The sequence below is a fragment of the Bubalus kerabau genome, chromosome 4 (genome assembly GCF_029407905.1).
Source record: "Bubalus kerabau isolate K-KA32 ecotype Philippines breed swamp buffalo chromosome 4, PCC_UOA_SB_1v2, whole genome shotgun sequence".
In the NCBI taxonomy this organism is placed as follows: domain Eukaryota; kingdom Metazoa; phylum Chordata; class Mammalia; order Artiodactyla; family Bovidae; genus Bubalus; species Bubalus kerabau.
In genome coordinates this window covers 142,970,438-142,997,897 of record NC_073627.1, presented here as the reverse complement: position 1 = coordinate 142,997,897, position 27,460 = coordinate 142,970,438, and the positions used below count along the sequence as shown (strand labels likewise).

At 36.9% G+C, this 27,460-nt stretch overlaps 1 protein-coding gene across 4 annotated transcripts in view; it reads right to left on the bottom strand.

The window, feature by feature from the left end:
* The window catches only part of UBAP1 (ubiquitin associated protein 1), a 69,689-nt gene that overhangs the window by 20,297 nt on the left and 21,932 nt on the right, over positions 1 to 27,460 (bottom strand). For all 4 annotated transcript variants that reach the window (XM_055578849.1, XM_055578847.1, XM_055578851.1 and 1 more), the window contains one exon: positions 4,364 to 4,404. In XM_055578849.1, coding sequence (XP_055434824.1) covers positions 4,364 to 4,404 — 41 coding nt within the window. The remainder of the gene's footprint in view (positions 1 to 4,363; positions 4,405 to 27,460) is intronic.

Below are 27,460 nucleotides of genomic sequence, written 5' to 3'. Positions count from 1 at the left end.
AAAACATCAATTTCTCTTGTATCTCAATACATGTTATTATTAAATAGATTCAATAAAACCTCAACCACATGGCCAAGAGAATTAAGCACTGTGGCTAACAATTTTCTGGCTCAACCCAAGTACCTTTTAGTTTCAGTCTTTATTACTGAAGATCCTTCTAAAACATCTGAGACCATCACCCTCAGTTTCATTTAAAAAAACAAAGTACGTCTCTGATGGAGGGGTTGTTCCTTAAGGTCAGTTTCTGCACACCGCTTGCCATTATGCCATGGTAGAAGGAAACAGGCTGAATGTGTAAATGACTCAGGATAAATTCTGAGAAGTTTTCATTCTGTTTCCTTTCTTTCTAAATTGCTGATACATTTATGATCTTGTAACCTGCCTGATTTTCTGGGGAAAAAAAAATGTAAATTCTACATGGAGATAGAAACTCCTAATAAAGGGTAGCAAACAGATTATGCTTAATGCAGATTTTACTGTGCATTCAATTGAGGTTTTTGAAAAAGAAGACTAGATCAAATTTAAAATTAGGTGAAAATGGCAATTCCATTAACTATCATTACCTTAAAGCTGTAAATCGGGTTAACAGTTGCAAAATCAGATCTATAGATAAATGGAGAGACAAACATACACACATATACACACATACAATTATGTAAGTATCACTACGAGATAAGAAGTCAAAAGAAAATGTTATTCATACCCTAACAAAAACCAAGATAACCTACAATATCAGCTTTTTAATATGCAGGGTCTGGCATTAAATCAAAAATAAGACACAGAAAAGCAAGAGAAAGTGATCCACCATCAAAAGAAGAACCCAAATGCAGGGATAGCAAAAGTATTGGAATTCTCAGAGAACTTTAAAACAGTAATCAATGTGTTAAAGGATCTAATGGAATAGGTGAACATATGTGAGCAGATGGGGAATTTCAACAGAAAAATGGAAATAAAGAGAGACAAATGGAAACACTAAAAATTCAGTATGAGAGAATAAAATTTTTGATAGTTCATAAGCCAGGCTATGCTAATCAGAAGAAAATACTCAGAAGAGGAAAGAATTAAAGAATTTGAAATTAGGTCAAAAGAAATTAAAATAATTAAAACACAAAGAGAAAAAAAAATGCAACAGAGTCTTAAGAGATCTCTGGGACAATATCAAACAGCCTAATGTGCATGTGATTAGTCTCAAAAGGCTGAGAGAGATATATGTAGCGAAAGAAATGAGAGAGGAGATCATATCGCTGCAAATTTTCAAAAGTAGTAAAAGACATCAACCCATAGATCAAGAAGTTTAGCTAACTCCAGGCAGGGTAAATACATAGAAAATCACACCAGGGCACCTCATAGTCAAAATGTTGCAAACAAAAGCTAAAATCTTAAAAGAGGGGAGATGGGCATCATATTATGTACACAAGAAAACAATTAAAGGATGATTGACTTCTCTATATTACACTGTTACTTAAAAAACAGCAGTAACACATCAACTTTTAAAATAATCTATGGACTTCCCTGGCAATTCAGCAGTTAAGACTCAGCTTCCACTGCAGGGGCACAGGTTCCCTTAGGGAACTAAGATCCCACATGCCACACAGTGTGGCCAAAAAATAAATATATACATTTTTTTCTATCATTCAGCAGAAAAAGTAATTCAATATCTTATTAAAAATTACACAAAGAGCAAAATAAACATTTCTAAAAGTTAGCTAAAAACAGTCATAAATATGACAGCTTGGCCTTTCAAAGGAGAGAGTTTAGTTTTATTAAGCCCAATTACAAAGGCATTTTTTTTTTTCCCAATTAGAATCTCAAGGCATTTCTCCAGATACTAAAAAGTAATTTGTTTGTTCAGTTTTTTAAAAATCCTTTAAAATTCACTTCAGGAAAATAACTTTTTCTCAGATAAAACAAGTGGAAAATTAATTAAAAATTAAAGACTGACATTCAGAAAGGCCAGCTCTAAACTGAGCCAAAGGTTTTGCAATTTACATAATATAAGAAAAATATCTTTAAAGGTCTTTGAAAAGTTACTGTATCTCTTATTCCATTATTTAGGTGTATATGGTTATTGATGTCAGTGAAAGAAGTTCAATCTCAGATGAAAAGAATGAACTTGAAGAAAAAATATGTTATAAGACAGCATAGTATAAGATATAGTCAGCCCAAATATTTAAATTTAAAAACAAGTATTTTCATATCCAGTCATGAGAGCAGCTGTTACATCCTTGTGCACACTCCAAATGACCTAGAATTACACACACACACACACACACACACACACACATTATCTAATCCCCAATCAGGTAATACCTAACTTAGGGGGGACCAACCCAGAGGCTCATAAACTAAATGGTGTCAAGTCAGATACTTGCTTGACCAGGAGATACAAAAACTTTAGTTATATGATGCCAGCCACTGAAGTTCAAAAATCAGGTATCAAGAAGCAAACAGAACTAGGGAGGCCATTTTTGGCCCTGTGCACTCTACACAAGTAGGTCAAGAAAGCAAGTCTATAAGCAGAGTAAAAATGGAGCACGCCCGCAGAGAAGAGCACGAGAGATGGACAGAGTTGTAAACTTCGTTTCCTGGGTTTCTAATTTCAGCCTTGTAAGGCCAGGAGGAATTTGATTTCCTGCATTCAGATGCCTACAAGATTGCCTATTAAATATTCTCCACTCATTCCCTTTAATTTCTATTCCTTAAACTACATGATATCTAAAAATAAGATTATTTATTTTAAAAACTGAACTAAAGCCACCAAAATTCAAGTAGGAGCTCAGCAAATTAAAGCAGAAGCCAAAGAGAGAAAATCTTCTCAAATTTTACTTGGATAGAATGTCTCATTTAAACAGTATTTTGAATATTTTGGTTAGGAATGTAAAGACGAGGAGGAAGTCCTTAAAAATTAATCTTCACTGATTAGAATTATAATCTTCTCTCTAGACTGCTTAGCTGGAATACATAATAAACTAAGGTCCAACATATTTTCACTCCAATGAAAACAGAGTTTCCTTGTTCTTCTCTCTCTCCTCGGTCTTCCCTCTCTCCTTGGCTCTGTCCTCTCTTTCCCCTTGAAAAGGTGATCCAGAGGCAACTAAGATCTGCCTCTCTATATCATGTGAATACTTTGAAAAAGCCCCGTAATAATCCTTAACGGAGTTAAGATCTGATGATGCCTGACCCATTACACAGAATACAAATTCCAGAGTTTGAATGACTGATCCAAAAGGATTTAACAAAATATGCAAGCAATATATGTAAGCATATGCACAGTGTGGTTCAAAATATTAAAGCTGTTGCCTAAAATATATAAACAAGTTACAAACCACAGTAACTGTTGCACTACTCTGACTCAGCTAGTGATATTTTATAGATCAGAAGAGCATAATGATACATGTTGCCATTCGGTCTAATAAATCACTTTTACAATGACAATTTTTTAAATGGAAGATTAGTTTTAAAACCCCTTTTAAAATAACTGTGTTATCTGGATATTTCTGGTGTTTCTTATCTTTTACTATATGAAAAGATGGTCTAATTTTAACTTCCTAGGTACTTCCATTCCTATCAAATGCAGATAACAAAGTTTATTAATGTATTCATTTTGGAAGGTTGTATCTCAGAAAAAGATGATAAACTATTAGCTTTTAAATGCAAAATTGTAATTCCTGTTGGTTAGTTGCTAAGTCGTGTCCAACTCTGCCACCGCATGGACTGTAGCCTGCCAGGCTCTCTGTCCATGGAATTTCCCAGGCAAGAATACTGGAGTGGATTGCCATTTCCTTCTCCAGGGGATCCCAACCCAGGGATCAAACCTGTGTCTCCTGCATTGGCAGGAGGATACTTTACTGCTGAGCCGCCACAGAAGCCCAAAATTGTCATTACAACTACCAATACTTCTGTAATATATTGACCTGCTAATCATGCCTCATTTGTTATAAATTACTTCTTTTTATGGGGGGAAAATACCTAAATCAAAACATTATAAAATGTTAATCAAAGGCTTAGAATTGTTCACACCTGATTAGAGAAGAGATGGACCAGAGAATAAGAAAGGGCATGGTAACTACTTCAAAATACTGCTAAAGAACAACAAAAACAGATAGGCTCCCTATCTACCTCCATTGGTTTTGAGCATAGTAAACACAATGACACTCAAAAGTTTAACTATCTATTTGAAGAAATGCTTCAATATTAAAGTTATATGTGAAGTTCTATGGAATGCATATATGCTACACTGTTGTACAACTTTATTTTTCTCAATCGGCTCATTTAAATAAACAAAAAGGGACATTTACTCATGTGATTTCAAATTCTCTGATCAGATCAAAACTTAAACCATAATATTTAACAGTCCACTTACCATGAAAATCTGCACCCAACTTCTTAGAAGCCATTTAGAACCTGAAAAACAAAGAAATATGTCTTAGCCACATTACGCCTCAAGGGGATGTAAACAAATTATCGTAAGAAAATTTAGATACAAAAATACCCCAGAAGACTAAAGGGTTCCAGGACTGATACAACCTCAAACTTCTCAGTTCCAAAGTCTTAAAAAAGAAAGCAGAAAGGAGGAGAAACCACTTTTCTATACAAAAATAATCCTGTAATCTACATGTTCTGAAAACAAACAAAATATTAGAACAGCAAACTGGCCACTGACCAATTTATATGTAAACTGTCAAAAAAAAAATACCTTACTAAACACTTATCTTCCTGATATAAACTACAAATGTCAATACTTGGCAGTTTTCTCAAGATTTTTAAACCATCCCATTTAATTCAGTTATGTAAATACAGACCTTTTATTGACAATGAATTGTAACTGTTAAGACTGAAGACTGACACTTCTGAATTAGGGAGTCCATGATGTACAACCTTACCTATCTGTTTGGCTGCGCTGGCCTTAGTCGCAGCACGCAGGATGTTTGTACTTCACTGTGGCATGTAAACTCTTAGTTATGGCACATGGGATCGAGTTCCCTGACCAGGGATTGAACCCAGGCCCCCTGCATGCACTGGGAGTACCGAATCTTAGCACCTGGACCACCTTTGTACTGTTTTAATTTTGTAGAAAATTCCAAAAACGGGAACCTTCCTGGCAATTCAGTGGTTAAGACTCCATGCTTCCACCATGGGGGCCAGGGTTTGATCTCTGGTCAGAGAACTGAGATCCCACAAGCTGTAATTCCACAGGCTATGTGTGTGGTGCTGCCCGCACCCCCCCCTCCAAATTCAAAACACCAAAGAGGAAAATCCACAAAACCACACACCTAGCTTAATACTATCTTTGCACTTTGCCCCTACATAAGCAGTTACAAAGTCCTTCTCTTGCACAAACAATCTGAGTTCTTCAATTTAAAGTTTATTTACCTTGATGCAGTGTTTATACATTTAACTTAAGACATAAGAATAATGAATTTATAGTATGGTCTCTACCAACTTGCATTACATACAGTACAATGAAAAGCATCATACTCAAAATGATCTACAGGCATATCCTATTCTACTGCAATTCAATTTACTGCACAAATTAAAGGTATACTCAACCTTACATTGAGCAAGTCTAAGGAGTGAGGCGCCCTTTTTTCAAAAGTATTTGTTCACCTCACATCTGGTCACATTTAGGTCATTCTCACACTATTTCAAACTTCTTCATTATATTTGTCATAGTGATTAATGACCTTTGATGTAGTAATTGTTATGGCATTTTTTAGCAATAAAGTATTTTTTAATTGAGGTATACATATTGTTTTCTTAAATGATGCTATTATTGCACACTTAACAGGTTACAGGGTAAACATAACTTCTCTACGCACTGGACAACCAAAAACCTGTGTGATTTGCCTTACTTTGATATTTGTCTTCTTTAGTGGTCTGGAACCAAACCCACAATATCTCCAAGATATGCCTTTATTTTCCACTTAAAGTTTTTTTTTTTTAAAGAAGGCAAGAACATCACACCTATCATGTGAAAAATCTTCAGAATAATTAAATCTGTACAGGATTTAAAGAAACTGACAAACTGATTTTAAAATTTACATGTAGAACTTCCCTGGTGGTACAATGGGTAAGACTCTGCCCGCCAATGCAGGGACACAGGTTTGATCCCTGGTCTAGGAAGATTCCACACGCCAAGGAGCAACCAGGCCCCATGGACCACAACTACTGAAGTCCATGCTGCAACTATGGAAGCCCATGTGCCACAACCTGAGAGAAGCTCCCACCTGTCTCAACTAGAGAAAGCCCACACATAACACAATGAAAAGCCTGCATGCCATGAGCAAGTCCCAGCACAGCCAAAATTAAAAAAAAAATTTTTTTACAATCAGAAGGATAATAAATTAACTCCCTTTGGGGGGGGGGGGGGAAGCAGCTACCAAACAAACAGAACAAACCACTTCCAATAACCCATTCCTGATTCTAACTTAGCCAAGGCCATCTCACAGAGGTAGTTCTACAGCTTATTTCACACCCCAACTTATCTGTCCTACACTGATTAGAAAGTCATGCTATATACTGTCCTGATATTCAGTGACCCAGCACTGTAGGTAGCGTAGGTGTCCCCACATTAACACCTACTACTAGCCAGCAAGTGTCATTCAACGGTAGTGTTAAGTGTCAACAGCAAACAATTACCACGCCATTTCCATTACCACGCCATTTCCATTACTCATAAAAAGTTAATGGTTAGTTAACAGCTATGGACTTAACCACAACACTGAGTAGAAGATAAAGGTTGTGCTCAACCCCATTAAGGATAAAAAGTATTATGGAAAAAGTACGCACTCGTAGATTTAAAAGAAGCTATATTTTAGAACATGTGAAAAGAAAAACATTGGAAGAAAATACATTAAAAATATTTAAAATGGTTGCCTCTAAGTGGCAGCACTGGGAATAATTTATAAAATTTCTCTATAGTTTCTGAACACTCTATGGCAAGCAAGTACTAATTTTATAGTGTCTTTAAAGCTCTACTTTAATAGTTTCCATTTCCAGTATGATGTTGGGATGAAGCATTCTGGTTGCCATTCTACTAGTTAACAGAATTAATAATTTTAAAGTATATGGATCATCAATTTTCAAAGAACCAACAAACCATACTGAAAATGATTTAACTTTTTTTTGGATGAACCGAAGACTTCATAGAACCTTACAGGCTTCAATATCATCATAATGTACCTAAACCACAATCATACAGGGAGACTTTTAAACCTGGAAGCAAGATTCTTGGCAGCCTCAATCTTCCCACAGAGGCACAGACCAGAAATGCATTTTTTTTCTAAATCTCTGTTGAAAGCAGCAGAATCGAAGCGTCTAGATACTCACAGAGAGGTGCAGGAAATTAGTGTTTTCATGTCTGTTCCTAATATTTATTGATATTGTGGGATATCAGCTATTTGAAGAAGCAGCTGTTTTTGAGTGGTAAATGGCTTAGCAGAGGCTCTGATTTTTTTTTTTTTGAGGCGATAGTTTAATAAATTATTTTGTGAATAAGCTAACATCAGGAATGTCTTAAAGCAGTTCCACCAAATTTAAATGAATTTTTAATGACTTCTTTAAAAAGGTTCGACCAACAACAACGCACAGAATGGGAGACAATGATCTGCAAATCTGATATGCAAATCATCTATCTGATAAGGGACTTTTATCTAGAATATATAGATAACTCTACACTTAAACAACAGAAACAAATAACCCAATTAGAAAGTAGGCAAAAGAATCTGTATAGTCAATTTCCAGGAGAAGATATACAAATGACTAAGAAACACAAGCTGCTGCTGCTAAGTCCCTTCAGTCGTGTCCGACTCTGTGCAACCCCACAGACGGCAGCCCACCAGGCTCCCCCGTCCCTGGGATTCTCCAGGCAAGAACACTGGAGTGGGTTGCCATTTCCTTCTCCAATGCATGAAAGTGAAAAGTGAAAGTGAAGTCACTCAGTCATGTCCGACTCTTAGTGACCCCATGGACTGCAGCCCACCAGGCTCCTCCGTCCATGGGATTTTCCAGGCAAGAGTACTGGAGTGGGGTGCCATTGCCTTCTCCGAAGAAACACATGAGAAGATGTTTAACGCATCGTTATTCACCAGTCAGGGAAATGCAAATCAAATAACTATACCCCACCCCATTAAAGCACACATATTATCAACAACAAAGCCAAATTTCTCTTAAAGTAAGAAAAATAATTGAAAATTAAAACACCATACCCCTTTATTACTAGATAAACAATTAGAAAGTATTAAATAAACAATAAACAATTTAAAATTCTTTAAAGTTATGCCTTAAAAAGGTGATAAAACATAGATTATCTAGGGGTCTTCTTTAAATATTAAAATAGCTCACTCAATGCAACTCCGATTATATTTTTCACAAACCTTAAGAATACGAGAAATTTATCCATATTTGGTCACTTAAAGAATTTTTCTAATGTCTGCTATGCAGTCAATCTCTGAAGTATCAGAAGTATTTTAGGGACTTTCCCAGCAGTCCAGTGATTGGGACTCTGGGTTTCCAGTGCAGGGGACACAGTTGGATTCCTGGTTGGGGAACTAAGATCTCACAGGCTGTACAGCATGACCAAAAATAATTTTTCTTTAAAAAAAGCATTTAATAGCTACTTGGGATCAACCTTCTTCTTCTGGAACATCTGAGCAAAATCAAGTGCTATGTGTGTGTGTATAGAAGCTTCCACATAAACTTCCTATATTTTAATCATAAGCACTTTTTTGTAACATTTTCCTATAATCTAAATGTTCAATCATGGAAATTATTAAATAATTGGAAATTTAAAAATATTTGTGATGGCATGAAGAGTATTCACTAAAAGCATATGAATGATGGGAAATAAATTTTAAATTGTTTTTACAAGTTGAACTGAATTACTTTTACTATGTAAAAAATGTACACAAAAAAAGACTGAAAAAAATAAAATTTGCCCCAAATGTAAAATTATAAATGCTCCCAGGAGACAATAAATTCATAAGCAATCATAAATTTCCACGAAAATAAATATAAATGCTTCTATTAAAGGAAAAGTAGAAAGCAGAACAACACATTTTTAATTCATAAACTTTACAATAAACTGCAGAACTCCCTCATATGGCCAAGAATTAAAAGCAATGTTCTACTTTACTAGTTCAGTGCCATTTCAGTTCAAATGCTACAGGAAGATAACCTAGTAATTTAAATTTTTGAATCACTGATGGAAGACATCTAAGAACAAAGAGAGATGGGGAAACAGGTAACAAGAAGAGAAATAACTGGAGAGAGAGAAGGAGCTACAAGGCAAGAGGCAGAAGAGATAGAGTAAGGAATGGAAAAAGGGAAAGGCGAGGAGGGTAAGTGAAAGGAGGTAAGGGTAGGAGACCAGGAGAAGAAAAACATTTTAAACAAGCCCCAGTCAGCTGCACAAGGGGAAGAAAAAGCCCAAGAGCAATTTAATATTAACGTCCTAAATTTCTTTCTTTTCTTTCTTGTACCATTATCAAATTACTACTATAAGAAATTACACTCTACAAACAGCTTCATAATACACAGCAGCAATTTAATCACTCAGTAAGCTATCCCAGTCACACACAACAATATGAGCTATAATCATCAGGAGTTTCCCAAGATACAAATTAATCAGGAAATTCTCCAACTTACAGAAAAAGATGGCTTTGGGATCCAGCAAATTTCAAGTCTGAAAACAAAGTTAACACCTATACAACATATATAAGACAAAAATCACAAATGCAGGGGCCTTGGCAGTCTGGTGGTTGGGACTCAAGTGTTTGTGACTTCTCGTTTTCACTGCTGAGGGCAGACTCAATCCCTGATCAGGGAGCTAGGAACCAATATGCCATGCGGTATGGCCAAAAAGAAAAAAAGCACACATGTAAATGCCATTTAAATCTCAATAACAGGCTACCCTATACTCATGACAAATAGCTTTCTTTTCTCTCAGGTCTCAGAGATATTGTGGGGCCCTAGCTTTTCTCATGGGTAAAATAAGGGTAGTAGACTGAATAATCAACCAAATCTAAATGTACTATAGATCTATAATAGTAGAATTAAGGGAAATTTTTCAAGATGTCCTTTCCATTATAGGGGACTGGAATGCAAAAGTAGAAAGTCAAGAAACACCTGGAGTAACAGGCAAATTTGACCTTGGAGTACAGAATGAAGCAGGGCAAAGGCTAATAGAGTTAGCAAACACCTTCTTTCAACAACACGAGAGAAGACTCTACACGTGGACATGACCAGAGGGCCAACACAGAAATCAGACTGATTATATTCTTTGCAGCAAAAGATGGAGAAGCTCTATACAGTCGTTAAAAACAAGACTGGGAGCAGACTGTGGCTCAGATCATGAACTCCTTATTGCCAAATTCAGACTTAAATTGAAGAAAGTAGAGAAAACCACTAAACCATTGAGGTATGACCTAAATCAAATCCCTTATGATTATACAGTGGAAGTGAGAAATAGATTTAAGGGCCTAGATCTGATAGATAGAGTGCCTGATGAACTATGGACAGAGGTTCGTGACATTGTACAGGAGACAGGGATCAAGACCATCCCCAAGAAAAAGAAATGCAAAAAAGCAAAATGGCTCTCTGAGGAGCCCTTACAAATAGCTGTGAAAAAAAGAGAAGCAAAAGGAGAAAAGGAAAGACATACCCATTTGAATGCAGAGTTCCAAAGAATAGCAAGGAGAGATAAGAATGCCTTCCTCAGTGATCAATGCCTTCCTCAGCGATCAATGCAAAGAAATAAAGGAAAACAATAGAATGGGAAAGACTAGAGATCTCTTCAAGAAAATCAGAGATACCAAGGGAACTTTTCATGCAAAGATGGGCTCAATAAAGGACAGAAATGGTATGAACCTAACAGAAGCAGAAGATATTAAGAGGTGGTAAGAATACACAGAAGAACTGTACAAAAAAGATCTTCACAACCCAGATAATCACGATGGTGTGATCAATCACCTAGAGCCAGACATCCTGGAACGTGAAGTCAAGTGGGCCTTAGGAAGCAGCACTATGAACAAAGTTAGTGGAGGTGATGGAATTCCAGTTGAGCTATTTCAAATCCTGAAAGATGATGCTGTGAAAGTGCTGCACTCAATATGTCAGCAAATTTGGAAAACTCAGCAGTGGCCACAGGACTGGAAAAGGTCAGTTTTCATGGCAATGCCAAAGAATGCTCAAACTACTGCACAATTACACTCATCTCACATGCTAGTAAAGTGATGCTTAAAATTCTCCAAGCCAGGCTTCAGCAATACGTGAACCGTAAACTTCCAGATGTTCAAGCTGGATTTAGAAAAGGCAGAGGAACCAGAGATCAAATTGCCAACATCCACTGGATCATCGAAAAAGCAACAGAGTTCCAGAAAAACATCTATTTCTGCTTTACTGACTATACCAATGCCTTTGACTGTGTGGACCACAATCAACTGTGGAAAATTCTGAAAGAGATGGGAATACCAGACCACGTGATCTGCCTCTTGAGAAACCTGTATGCAGGTCAGGAAGCAACAGTTAGAACTGGACATGGAACAACAGACTGGTTCCAAATTGGGAAAGGAGTATGTGAAGGCCGTATATTGCCACCCTGTTTATTTAACTTATATGCAGAGTACATCATGAGAAATGCTGGGCTGGAAGAAGCACAAGCCGGAATCAAGATTGCTGGGAGAAATATCAATAACCTCAGATATGCAGATGACACCACCCTTATGGCACAAAGTGAAGAACTAAAGAGCCTCTTGATGAAAGTCAAACAGGAGAGTGAAAAAGTTGCCTTAAAGCTCAACATTCAGAAAACGAAGATCATGGCATCCGGTCCCATCACTTCATGGCAAACAGAAGGGGTAACAGTGGAAACAGTGTCAGACTTTATTTTTCTGGAGTCCAAAACACTGCAGATGGTGACTGCAGCCATGCAATTAAAAGACGCTTACTCCTTGGAAGGAAAGTTATGACCAACCTAGACAGCATATTAAAAGGCAAAGACATTACTTTGTCAACAAAGGTCCATAGTAGTCATGTATGGATGTAAGAGTTGGACATCCAAAGAAAGCTGAGTCCCTTGGACTGCAAGGAGATCCAACCAGTCCATCCTAAAGGAGATCAGTCCTGGGTGTTCATTGGAAGGACTGATGCTAAAGCTGAAACTCCAATACTTGGCCACCTGCTGCGAAGAGCTGACTCATTTGAAAAGACCCGGATGCTGGGAAAGGCTGAAGGCAGGAGGAGAAGGGGACGACAGAGGATGAGATGGTTGGATGGCATCACTGACTCAATGGACATGAGTTTGGGTAAACTCTGGGAACTGGTGATGGACAGGGAGGCCTGGCACGCTGCAGTACATGGGTTGCAAATAGTCAGACACGACTGAGCGACTGACCTGAACTGAACTGTGACCTCAGAGAGAGAAAAAAAGAATAAATCAGAGGTTTATAGATGAGTAAGAATACTTGAAAACACACAAATGGTTCTAGGTAACAAACTTCATAGAGGTGTAATATAGCTGTTTTACTTTACAGACAAATAAAGAATGAAATTCATGACAGATAGCAGAGGAGGCCTCAGTGAGGACAGACTGATTTAACAACCGAACTGGAAGTGGACAGCGAAGACAGAGGACAGAAGTAGCAGTGTGGCCTGACCATGGCATGGGGGAGGGGGGGGGGGGTAGTAGGTGGGCAGCATGGCAGCATTGGGGGAGTGACGGAGTGAAGCAAAGGGAACTGCACCCTCATAGCTGAGGTCCTGGTCACAGGAAGCAGCTAGCTAGGCAAACCTGCCTCTGGCCCCTGACACAGGCCCTTCAATTCGGCTCCTTTTCCTTGGGGCTGCAGACACTGTGGCCTTCTCCCCACTTCTCTCCTGTCTGGCGGTCTGGCTCCTCTGCTGAGCTGTCAGTGGATTCCTGGAGGGCCCCAGCTACCAGCCTGAGCCATACCTCTCCAGATCTGCCTGGATCCTGACAGCAGACAGCCTTGAGCTAAAACCAGACCCCTGCTGTATATACATTCTGTGAAGAATAGCCTGGGGTCTTCCAGAAGAAATAATTATTTAACTTTTTTTTTTTGAGGGGGAGGAACCACCAAACACACACAGGTGGTCCAAATATGTCTTCATATTAATAGAAAGGCAAAGGAGAAACATTTTAAAGTACTCTCCCCTGAGGGCAACCTGGGCAAACTACAACCACCAAAAGGCCCAAGACTAGAGACTCAAATTTTGCCTCTGTTCTGTGGTCAAGTTTCTCTCTGTCTAGCTGTAAACAAAGATGAAAACCAAAAAAATCCAAAAAAAAGAAAAAAAAAAAAAAATGCAATCCATGATGAGCTAACGTTACAAAATGCCTGAAATAACATAGCATCACCACTCATAACGCACGAACTATAAGAAGAAAATAACTAGGTAGAAATACATAATTTGTAAGATAAGTCTAACATATTATGTCAAAAGTACCCTGAAAGCAGAATATAACTTTTTAAGCATCCACAGAACACTATACAAAAAACTTGAGTAATTATTAGGCCACAAAGAAAAATCCAATGAATTTCAGAAGTCAACAGTAGTACAGACCATAGTCAAAAGGGAAAAAGTTATAAATTACATCAAAAAATAAAAAAGCCCTACTGCCTGAATTTCTAAACTGTCTCTTAGAGAAATCACGGCTCAAAGAGGGAACCAGAAGGGAATTCCCTAGCAGTCCCATGGTTAGGACTCCGTGCTTCCACTGCTGGGGGCTCAGGTTCCATCCCTGGTCAGGGAACTAGGATCTTACAAGCCATGTGGCACAGGCAAATAAAAGGCAACCAAAAATAAAACACAAAAGATAGCGACAATGAAAATACTACAGTTAAGAACCTACATACGATACGTGGCTAAAGTGGTACTCAGGAAATCTATACCACATAGCAGTACTCAAGAGGAAAACTCACAGCATGAGAACTTAGGGAAAACACAGGAGTGCAAACAGCCAAGATATGGGCAGAAAATAATCAATTAAAACTCAGAAAAACATATCAACTACATAAACCCAAGAGCTGATTCTTTGGAAATTAAAACCATCCACCTAACGTAATTTTAATGTGGGATGGGGGGAATATGTATACAAAACAGAGGAAATTAAAATAATCCCAAATCATTGCTTTGTTCACCTGCTTTCAAATACATTTGACAACCTGGATAAAATAGATGATCTTCTAGAAATATATTAACTATCAAAACTGACCACAGAAGAGGCAGAAATCAACATATAACCAAAGAAGAAATTGAAAAAATTATCAAAGCACTCTTGCCACCCAAAAGAAACCTTAGTCCAATGATTTTAATGGTTGGAAAACATAAAAGAAAAGTTTCTAATTTTTTTTAGAAGACTACTGGGACTTCCCTGGTGGTCCAGTGGCGAAGACTCCATGCTCACCAAAGCAGGGGGCCCGGGTCAGAGAACTAGATCCCACACACCAAAACTGAAGATCTCACATGCTGCAATGAAGATCAAAGACTCCACATGCCACAACTAAGAACCAGTGCAGTCAAATAAATAAATACATGTATATATATTTTTAAAAAAACAGTAGGACTATTGATTCCATAAAAGAAAAAACTACAGAATAATCTCATGTATAAATACAGATTTAAAAATCCTCAAAAAATGAGAATTTATAGGAAAACATCATGTCCAAGTGGGATTTATGCTATGAATACAGGACAGTTCAATGTTAGGAATCTGTTGATGTAATTCACCATATATTAATATATCTAAAAAGAAAAATCACATAGCCATCTCCTTAATGTAACATTAAAAATAGTAACAAAAATCATCTCACTCAATACCAAAGCCAGAGAATACTAACTAATGGAGAAACTATACAAAGATTCCACTAAGCAAAGGAACAAGACAAAGATGTCCATTATTACAACTGCTATTTAACATTAGATAGAAGGAATAAAAGGTATAGTATAAAAGTCAGAAGACAGACTTCCCCAAGGAGGTCCAAAAACTGAAAATCTATTACAAACAGGAGAATACAAAAAGGTGTTACTTGGTACAAAATTAATATTCTGAAACAAATAGCCTTCATACATACAATGATCAGATAAGAAGTACAATGCAGGATATACCATAGGAGATAAGACAACAAACTGCGGAAATTTCTTAAAGAGATGGGAATACCAGTTCATCTTACCTGCCTCCTGAGAAACCTGTATGCAAGTCAAGAAGCAGCAGATAGAACTGAACATGGAAAACGGACTGGTTCAAAATTGGAAAGAAGTATGTCAAGGTTGTATATTGTACCCTGCTTATTTATCTTATATGCAGAGTACATCATGTGAAATGCCAGGTTGGATGAATCACAAGCTGGAATCAAGACTGGAAGAAGAAATATCAACAACTTTAGATTGCAAATGATACCTCTGAGATGGCAGAAAGGAAAACGAACAAGCCTCTTGATGAAAGTGAAAGAGCAGAGTGAAAAAGCTGGCTTAAAACTCAACATTAAAAAAACTAAGATCATGGCATCTGGTCCCATTACTTCATGGCAAATAGATGAGGAAAAAATGGAAATGGTGGCAGATTTTATTTTCTTGGGCTCCCAAATCACTGTGGATGCTGACTGCAGCCATGAAATTAAAAGACGCTTGCTCCATGGAAGAAAGGCTATGACAAACACAGACAGCATATTAAAAAGCAAAGACATCACTTTGCCAACAAACTCGGTGTAATCAAAGCTATAGTTTTTCCAACAGTCATGTTCAGATGTAAGAGCTGGACCATAAAGAAGGCTGAGTGCTGAAGAATTGATGCTCTCAAACTGTGGTGCTAGAGAAGACTCCTGAGAATCCCTTGGACAGCAAGGATATCAAACATGTCAATCCTAAAGGAAATCAACCCTGAATATTCATTGGAAGGACTGATGCTCAGGCTGAAGCAACAATACCTTGGCCACCTGATGTGAAGAGCTGATTCATTGGAAAAGACCCTGATGCTGGAAAAGATGGAGGGCAGGAGGAAAAGGGGATGACAGAGGATGAGATGGTTGAATCACATCACCAGATCAATGGACATGAGTCTGAGCAAACTCCAGGAGTTAGTGAAGGACACAGAAGCCTGGTGTGCTGCAGTCCATGGGGTCGCAAAGAATCGGACATGACTTAGGAACTGAACAACAACAACAAAAGGAAAAACACTAAAGCTATTAAGACACAAAAAAAGACTTAAACAATTGCAAAAAAAAAAATACAATAATCGTGGCTAAAACATACAACATCATTAAGATCAATTCTTCCCTAAGTTGCTGTATTAATTTGGCATGATGCAAATTAAAACTGGAATCTTTTGTTTTTTTAAGGAGACAAGCTGATTCTAAAGTTCATATGAAAATATCAGTTAACAATAGCCAAGAAAATTTCAAAGAAAATAATAAATGGAGAACAGCCTATCAGATATTAAAATACTTATTACAAGAAACAACACTTAAAGCTGTCCTGTACTGGCACATAAACAGATCAATGGAAAAGAGTAGAAATCCCTAAAAATATCCATTTTTTAGGCATTTTTAAATATGCCATTTAAAATCTGTCAAGTGATGAGACAACCAATTAGCTACCTAGAAAAAAGTTGGATGCTCATCTCACACTTCCATACCAAATTCCAGACAAAAGTACAGTATTAGTATACAACTGCCCAAATACATAAATCCTATTTTCACTCTATACAGAAAGCTAACAGCCAAAAATAACTTTCTGAGGCTTAAAATCCAACATAATGCTTGCTTCATGAAAACTTCAAAAACAAAGGTTATTTTTAAAGGCAAGTTGTTGACTGTACAAGGTTTTTCACTAATTTCTCTTGCAATTGAGGTTTTCGCCAAAGCTACTAATCACGTAGTATACTAAAGACTTTAAGAAAAGCAAACAGTGGAGTGGGAGGGAGGCTTAAGAGGGAGGGATATATGTATACTTATAGCTGATTCACGTTGTTTGAAGTATGGCAAAAACCAACACAACATTGTAAAGCAATTATCCTCCAATTAAAAATTAAAGAAGAAGAAAAGCAACTAGTGATTCAGTGCAAAGTTCATTTCACACAGTTTAATAAACACTGATTATAGTTTAACATGAGCTTGCTAAAATTTAAAAAGCAACAAGCAGAGACTTCTTTGGCAGTCCAGTGGTTAAGACTCTGTGCATCCAATGCAGGGGATGCAGATTGAATCCCTGGTTGGGCAAAGAAGATTCCATATGCCCTGCCATGCGGTTAAAAAACAAAAAGCAGTAACTAAAAAGATAATATAGTACTGTCAAGACAAATTGCTGACCCATGCTGATGTTATCAGAACTGCAATTAAGAACTCTACCTGATTCCAAAATGGGTCAAGAAAAATCCAAACAAAGATTTTCCTGGACTCTGGATGCCTCTTAATCCTCCAAACATCTAGCACAGCATCTAATCTTTAGTAGAGGTGGCTTTTCATATCTTCTTGCCCTCTCAAACTTTCTGAAAATATGATAATTCTATATCACTAACTAATACATAATCTGGTAATGTAACCAGACAAAACAATGCCCTTAAAATCAAAAAGTTAAACAGTGATTTCCTATAGTTACCAATAAATAGTTTGAAATTATTAGGTCTATGAGACTAATATATGTAAGAACAGAAATGTATTGACTAGCTAAAACTTAGTATTGGAAGTGATAACATAAATCATTAGTCAATTAAAAATTTCAAGTCAGTATCTTAGACAATTCATTAAATTCACTTAAAATGGTTTCCTCTAGAGTTGTGAGTAAGAGCACAATATCCCAAGAAGAAATACAGCCACAAACCTATCCCATTAAATTTTTTAAACTATGAATAAAAATTAACTGGGAAAAAATAATTTCAAGAAATTGTTGAACCAAAATATCATCTGGAACCTCGCTGGTGGTCCAATGGTTAAGATTCTGCCTGCCAACACAGGGCATACATGGGTTCAGTCCCTGGCCCAGGAAGATTCCACATGCCACGGAGCAACTGAGCATATGTTCTGCAACCACTGAGCCCATGTGCCACAACTACTCAAGTCCATGCACCACAGAGCCCGTGCTTTGCAACAAGAGAAGCTGCCGCAGTGAGAAGCTCACGCACTGCACCTAGAGAGAAGCCTCCACATGCCATAGCTAGAAAAAGCCTGTGCACAGCAACAAAGACCCAGCATACCCAAGAATAAATAAATAAAATAAAAAAACTTGGGTTCTAGTCTCACTTCTTTCATCAATTTGGGATGGTTTGGAATCAGTCAAAACTTCTGAAAGAAAGAAGGAAAAAAAAAAAAAAATTCAGGGCTTCTTCTGTAAAAAGAGAAGCCTGGAGTAAATGATCTCTGACAATCTTTTCAAAACCTTTAAGGGTCCAGACACATACTTTTATAACTTTGTACTTCAATCGTTTTTACAGTCATATATATATAAGGGGCTTTCCTGGTGGCTCAGATGGTAAAGAATTTGCCAGTAAAGGAAAATCTGACAGTAAAGAATCTGCAACACAGAAGACCCCAGTTTGATTCCTAGGTTGGGAAAATCCTCTGGAGAAAGGATAAACTACCCACTCCAGTCTTGGGCTTCCCTGGTGGCTCATTCAGTAAAGAATCCTCCTGCAATCCAGGAGACCTGTGTTTGATCCCTGGGGTGGGAAGAGCCCCTAGAGTAGGGCATGGCAACCCACTCCAGTATTCTTGGCTGGAGAATACCCATGGACAGAAGAGCCTGGCAGGTACAGTCCATGGGGTTGCAAAGAGCTGGACATGGCTGAGAGACTAAGCACAGCACAACATACATATATACATATACATATACATACATACATATATATATATATATATATGAAAGATATCAGAAGACTTCACATTCTTAGTTATGAGGGCACATAAAAACATGTAATCACTTGCTGAGTCTATGACTCAGTAAGTGTACATAGTCCACACCCATGTTTTTCTGAAGGAGAAAATGCTTACTATTTGACACTAATAATACTATTTCACTCTACAAGAAGCCAACACAAAATAACTGGCTAATGTAAAATACAAAGCAGCTAATTATCATACCAGACGCTATTAATCTGACCTGAGAGAAGTAATCACAAACATAACTTTTCGTCCTTTCAGCAGTCTTCACACTCAGTGGATTACATCAGTCTGACTATCCCAGTCATGTGAAATCTGAATGATTTTTTTCCCATAGAAACAAAGAAATAACAGAGCCTTGTTCCCTAAACTTAAGAACTCATACCCTCAGGGGACCACTGTGCAATAACAGGCAACAAATAAAGATGGCGCAACATCATAGACTTATCAATGATCTGAGGTTAGAAGGTTAGGGTTGCTAAGTAATTTCACAGGCAAATAAAACACCTTTATGTAAATACAAGTACCAGAATAATTTTATTTAAAGTTCTATCAAGTCTTTAAGAAAATAATTATTCCAACACATAAATTATCCTTAAATTATCCTAATGCATAAAATGGAAGCAGACAAACACAGCTCTGCAGTTTAGTTTTATACAGGATTTATTTATTGCCTAGCTTTCTCCCCTAGGCTTTAAGCACTGCAAGTACAAAAACCACTTTGGTTTTGTTCACTATTTCCCCAAACATACTGCCTGTGAGTAGTGCTCAATAAGTACCTATTGAATGAATGTTGCCAAATTTCCAAATTATTATATGAGATTAGCATAATACTGACACCAAAACTTGACCAGGGAAGGAGAAAAACAAGAAAATAAGAAACAAACCTATGCGTGGGTGCTAAGTTGCTTCAGTTGTGTCCAACTCTTTGCGACACCATGGACTGTAGCCTGCCAGGCTCCTCTGTCCATAGGATTCTCCAGACAAGAATACTGCAGTGGGTGGCCATGCCCTCCTCCAGGGAATCTTCCCTACCCAAGGATAGAACCTGGGTCTCCTGCATTGCAGATTCTTTACGTCTGAGCCACCAGAGAAGCCCACATATACTTATCACTAATTTCTAATTAAAACAGTAGTAAACTGAATTAATAAACAGCAGACTCCTGGCTGCAGGATATTTTTCAGGAAAAATCAGTGTTGACTTCAACACAAAATTTCAAAGGAGCAAAAGAAAAAGGAAAAATAGAAAGGAGGAAATCTATAAGTTAAAAAAGAGAGGGTAAGAGATAAATCTAAAGCAGTCACAATATACAGATTTCTTTATTTGGATACCAGATCCCAACCCAAATAAACTGAGAAAAAAAGACACAACAATTGAGAAAATATTAACACCCACTGGACATATGATAATATTAAATAATAAGTTAAATTTTAAGGTAGGATAATGGTATCAGTTTTTTTTTTTTTAATTCCTATCTTTCAGAGCTACACCAAAATATATTTACAATTAGAAAGCTGCATCTGGGATTTGTTCCAAAATAACTCTGAAGAGGACATGTACATGAAACAAAATCATTAATCATTATAGTAACTATAAATGCAGTATAATCTCTAAAATTTGTGAATCACTATACTGCACACCTGAAATTTATTTTTAAAAAAAGGAACAAAAAAGATTAACAGCTGTTACAGTTAGATCTACATTTATAAGCTTAGAACATTATAAAATAAAGAACTAAAACAAAAAGATGTTACTGCCATAGTTTAAAATGACAGAGGCTGCCAATAATCACATTTTAATTTTCTAAAATTTCTAATTTAAATGTTCTAAAACTATGCATTAAACCTAACTCATAATTGGCAACCATCATTATCAATAACCTATAGTTTTAGCAAATGCTAAAACTAGTGGGTTCAAGTTCCACATGAGTAACAGGATATGTATATGGTCTCAAAGTATCTCCCCCCAATATATTTTTTATTAATTATAGTGGAGAAAACAGTAACTTTCTCTTGGCAGACACCACTATAACCAAGTGACCAAAACTGATTAACACCACCAGTAACAAGACAAACTGACACCTCCATATATGATATACTGAAAACACATCAATTCTGCAGTATTCCTGCCAAAAATTAATCTATCATGAGAGGGTATCAAACAACCTGAATCTAATCATGAAGAAGTATCAAAACAAATTGATCTTGAGAGACATTCTATAAATGATCTGTACTCTAAAAATATGTCAAAATCATGAGACAAAGACTGAAAAACAATTTCAGATTAAATAGTCAATTTAAATGTACTACATGATCCAAGATGCTTTTCTGTTGTTAAGAATATTGCTGGACAATGGGTGACTCAATAACAGTTAATTTCCTGATTTTGATCATTAATATGTGGCTATGTAAGAGAACATTCTTATTTTTAGAAAGCACACAAAGTAGTACAAGCAATTATGGAAAAGATAGTATGTATAATGTAAATACAAACAGGACAGACAGATGACACAGGAGGAGAATAAATGAAGATAAAAAATATGAAACAGGTATCTCAGTAGAAGGTATACAGGAACTCTTTGTACTATTATTGAGAGTACTCTGGTGAATCAGAAATTGTATCAAAAAAAAAAAAAAAAACTCAATAAGCACATATATTTGCATGGTTTTTTTAATCAGGAAGGATTCATACCAAACTGTTAACAGTGGTTACTTCTGGAAGAAAGTAAAAAGAAAGCTTTGATGTTCTGTTTTCTATACTTCTGTAATTTTTATTCTGGAGCTGAAAAATTCAGTAACTGAAACAAAAAGTTCACCAGAGGAATACAAGAGCAGATGTGAACAGGCAAAAGGAAGAATGAGCAAACTTGAAGATAGAGCAATGTCTACAAAAAAAGGAAAAAGAATAAGGAAAAGCAAACAGAGTCTAAAGGACCTGTGGGATGCCTTTAAGCGTAACAAGATCCCTTTACAGGAGTCTCAGAAAAGAAAGGACAGAAAGACTATCTAAAAATATAAAGGCCAAAATCTTTCCAGACGTGATGAAAAACATCAATCTACAAATCCAAGCAGCTCAATGAACTCCAAGTAGGATAAACTCAAAGAGATTCAAACCCAAACACATTATAACCAAACTGCTGAATGACTCTTTAAAACCAAGAGAAGGAACTCATCATTTACAAGAGAGCCTCAATAAGATTAACAGCCAATTTCTAATAAGAAACTATGAAGGACAGAAGACAGTAGGATGACATATTTAAACTGCAAAATAAAACACTGTCAACCAAGAATACTGTATCTGGCAAAGACTGTCCTTCAAAAATGAGGGAAAAATTGAAATATTCTCAGATATATTAACCTGAAGGAGTATCTTGCCAGTGGACCTGGCCTATAAGATATGTTAAAAATGCTTCAGGCTGAAATGGCAGAATACTACACTAACTCAAAGCCCTAAGAAGAAATAAAGATTTCTGCTAAGGATACATAGGCTAAATAGCTTTTTTGGTTTCCAACTCCTCTTTTTTCTTGTACAGAATTTTTTTTAATGCACAAGAATTATTATAAATCTATGTTATTGTCCTTCTATGTCTGGTTTATTTCACTTACCATAATGTCCTCTAGGTTCACTCATGTTGTATATAAAGTTGCAGTCTGTGATAACAACATTTAAAAGGGATAGAATGGAACCATATAGGAACAGAGTCTCTATATGATACTGAAGTGGGTTATCAGTTCAAACTAGACTGTTAGAAATATAAGATGTTAAATATAATCCTCAAGAGAAATGAAAACATACACCCACATAGACAAAGTGAAAACAAGAACTGATGAAAGGATAAATAAAATATGATATACCCACGCAATGGAATATTATTTGTAAAAAAAAAAAAATACTATGGCATGGTTAAACACAGAAAACATGCTGAATGTAAGAAGTAAGTCACAGAAGACTACATATTATGTTTTCATTTATGTGAAATGTCTAGAATAGGCAAATCCACAAACAAAGTAAATTAGTGGCTGCAAGGGCTGTGGGAAGAGAGTAATAGCTAATGAATGTTAATAGGCATTAGGCTTCTTTTTAGGGTACTGAAAACTCTCTGGAACATTTTCAACAGACTGCAGTGGTGATTTTACCACACTGTGAAAATACTAAAAACCACTGAACTGCACACTTTTAATGAATGAATTTTGTGCTATATGAACTATATCCTATCAAAGCTATTTTTAAAAATGCAGCCCTAAATACAGAAGAGGACAGAAGGTAGAAAAAACTACCATAATTAAAGTGTTTCAAGCTCAGGATCAATGGTTTTAAGCAGTTCCCAAATCTAACAAGACTTGCTCAGGAGAGAATTGAAAAAATGAAAAAGAGAAATAAAAACCTGTAAGAGCCGGTACTGACCTCTTCCAATTCAAGAGGTAAGTACCAAGCAAAATGCACTTGTAAAAACTGAAATCTAGACACATCATAAAAATTTAGATCATCACCAGATTTTTAAAAATCTGAGTAACAAACAGCTTCCAGATAGACAGTGGTTATCTTCAAAAGAAAGAGTCAGACTACCCTCAAGAACTTTCACTATCAACAGCTGAGGCTATAAAAGTATGGAGCTATTATCTTCAAAAAAATCTAATTAAGAATAGTTCTAAGGATTTCCCTGGTGGTTCAGTAGTTAAGAATCCACCTGCCAATGCAGGAGAGACAGATTCAATCCCTGCTCCAGGAAGATTCCACATGCCATGGGGCAATCTTGTGGAATATGCACCTGTGTGCCACAACTACTGAGCTGGTGCTCTAGAGCACATGCTCTGCAACGAGAAGCCACTGCAAGGAGAAGCCCACACACTGCACCGAGACAGTAGCTCCCCCTCGCCCCAACTAGAGAAAGCCCCACACAACAACAAAGACCCAGCACAGTCAAAAATAAATAAAATAAATAATAAATAAAATATAGTTCTAAAATTAGAATCCTAGTATCCAAATGAGTTGGCAAAATGAAAACATTTCAACATCCAAAGACTGAAAATTCACCTTTCACTGATTTCTCCCCGAAAAAAGAAGAATCCAGATAAATAGTTCAGCAAAGCATAAAATTAAGCTGAAGTAGGTGAAATGTAAAACATCAGAAAAGGCAGTGGGCAGGGACTTCCCTGGTGAAAAAATGGTTAAGAATTCACCTTGCGATCCAGGAGACACAGGTTCGACCTCTGTTCAGGAACTAAGATCCCACATGCCAAAGAGCAACTAAGCCTCGAATTCTGAGACTGCAAACTCTGGAGCCCGCATACCACAACCAGAGTCCATGTACTGCAACGAAAGATCCCAAGTGCCACAACTAGGACCTGATGCAGCCAACAAATATGTTTTAGAAAGAAAGAAAAAGCAGTGGGCAGATAAATCAGTAAAATATATTTAGTCCAAGGTAACTCCCAACATAAAAGTAATAGATATGGAACTGAAACCTGAGATGACCTAAAATGGGAGAAATCTGAGAAAGGAAGAAGTAAAACAAACTTGTCTTACTGTAGAGATCACATACGCAGCACACATAGATTCAACATATAAAAATTACACATAAAAATTTTAACAACAACCAACAGGAAAAAAGGAGTAAGATAAGCAACTTTCAAGTAACTAAAGAAGTCAAATATAGAGAATTCATCAAAAGGAAGAATGATTTTGAAAAACAAGAAAAAAAGGAAGGAAAACAGAAAACAGAATAAGAATGAAACTAAATATATTTTTAATCACAATTAATATGAAAAAATTAACTCCCTCTGTTCAAAGACCAATTTTCAGCCTGGGTTCCAAAAAGAAAAAGTATAAAAGATTAGCTTTTTAGAAAATGGGAACACACAGGCGAGGAACTGTTATGGAAAAGATAACAGTGTGTTTCAAGTCTAGGAAACAAAATCAACAAAGGCTCCTCATCCTTTGAAAATCATCTACTAACATATTTTGCTTCAGATTACTGCATGCAGCAATTAAGATAACAAAATTATTGGCAACTGTGATAAGGTCGGGAGAAGGCAATGGCACCCCACTCCAGTACTCTTGCCTGGAAAATCCCATGGACGGAGGAGCCTGGTGGGCTGCAGTCCATGGGGTCACTAGAGGTCAAACACGACTCAGCGACCTCACTTTCACTTTTCACTTTCATGCACTGGAGAAGGAAATGGCAACCCACTCCAGTGTTCTTGCCTGGAGAATCCCAGGGATGGGGGAGCCTGTGGGCTGCTGTCTATGGGGTCGCACAGAGTTGGACACGACTGACGTGACTTAGCAGCAGCAGCAGCAGTGATAAGGTCTCTACTTCTAAAGCTAAAGGTACATTCATGTCTATGTTGACTTGTGAGTCCCTGAAAATCAAATAGAAAACCCTCTAAAAGATTTTTTTTTTTTTTAAGTTATAGTTTCAGCATCAGTTCAGTTCAGTTCAGTCGCTCAGTCGTGTCCAACTCTCTGCGACCCCGTGAATCACAGCACACCAGGCCTCCCTGTCCATCACCAACTCCCGGAGTTCACTCAGACTCACATCCATCGAGTTGGTGATGCCATCCAGCCATCTCATTCTCTGTCGTCCCCTTCTCCTCCTGCTCCCAATCCCTCCCAGCATCAGAGTCTTTTCCAATGAGTCAACTCTTCGCATGAGGTGGCCAAAGTACTGGAGTTTTCAACTTTAGCATCATTCTTTCCAAAGAACACCCAGGACCGATCTCCTTTAGAATGGACTGGTTGGATCTCCTTGCAGTCCAAGTGACTCTCAAGAGTCTTCTCCAACACCACAGTTCAAAAGCATCCATTCTTCAGCGCTCAGCTTTCTTCACAGTCCAACTCTCACATCCATACATGACTACTGGAAAAACCATAGCCTTGACTAGATGGACCTTTGTCGGCAAAGTAATGTCTCTGCTTTTGAATATGCTATCTAGGTTGGTCATAACTTTCCTTCCAAGGAGTAAGCCTCTTTTAATTTCATGGCTGCAGTCACCATCTGCAGTGATTTTGGAGCCCAAAAAAATAAAGTCTGACACTGTTTCCACTGTTTCCCCATCTATTTCCCATGAAGTGATGGGACCAGATGCCAAGATCTTAGTTTTCTGAATGTTGACCTTTAAGCCAACATTTTCACTCTCCTCTTTCACTTTCATCAAGAGGCTTTTTAGTTCCTCTTCACTTTCTGCCATAAAGGTGGTGTCATCTGCATGTCTGAGGTTATTGATATTTCTCCCGGCAATCTTGTGCTTGTGCTTCATCCAGCCCAGCGGTTCTCATGATGTACTCTGCATAGAAGTTAAATAAGCAGGGTGACAATATACAGCTTTGATGTATTCCTTTTCCTATTTGGAACCAGTCTGTTGTTCCATGTCCAGTTCTAATTGTTCCATGTCCAGTTCTAACTGTTGCTTCCTGACCTGCATATATATGTTTCTCAAGAGGCAGGTCAGGTGGTCTGGTATTCCCATCTCTTTCAGAATTTTCCACAGTTTATTGTGATCCAGTCAAAGGCTTTCAGCATACATATGTATTAAATCTTTTGAAACTCCTCTCAAAAATAACCAAAGCTCTACCACCCTCCAACGAGTGTAAAAGTATTCCATTAAGTTTCTCCTCTCACCATCACATAAATTTTTTAAAAGTCATAAAAAGAATGAGAATACTAGCATATTTTATTTTAGGGTAAAAAATAAAACCACAGCAGATAAAAATGCCAACACAGTGAACTTTGTCCATTAGCAAAGTATTAATATTACCTTTTCATATCCATGTTGAATAGAAATACAAATCCCACCAGGTTACTGGACCCAAGTTGCTTAAATATAACATCCCAGTGTCTAACTTGAAATTTCCAACTACAAAGTCAAAAATATGACATATTGGTTTGCTGTACTACAGGAACGGAAGCTTCTGTTAAAAGTATATTTAGGAAATTCCAAACATAAAGAATTTGCTTAATTTGCAGCATTTACATAATACAGAACTATTTCTAAGGCAAAGGTAAATATAAGTTGTAAAAATCCTCATTCCCTAACACAATAATATTATGACTCTATCAACATGGTGTACAAATTATCCAACTATGTACAAGCTAGTTAACTTACCTATAATGCAACTACTGTATATTATTTTCACAAAAATGAAAAACATTGACAACTGTAAGCAAGAACAGTGGTCTGGAAAACTACCTACACCACAATGGAACCATCAGTGCCTGGACCCATATTAAAAATCAGAATACCACTGATTTCAAATTTTAAACGTGTCAATTCTTTTCTAAATAATAATCAAGAAAAACAGAAGAGAAAAAATAATAAAGACAAAAGATGATTCTTTGCAAAGGTCAATAAAATTGATAAAACCCAGGCTAGGCTATTTAGAAGAAAACAGAACGACTGATTTCAGGAATGGAAGACTTCTGAACATGACTATAGATCTTATAAAGACTAAAAAAGAATATAATACAGAAACAATTTTATGTCAAAAGTTTGGCATTTTAGGTGAAATGAACCAATTTCACAAAAAACACAAACGACCAAAGCTCACCCAAAATGAAATAAATGGCCTC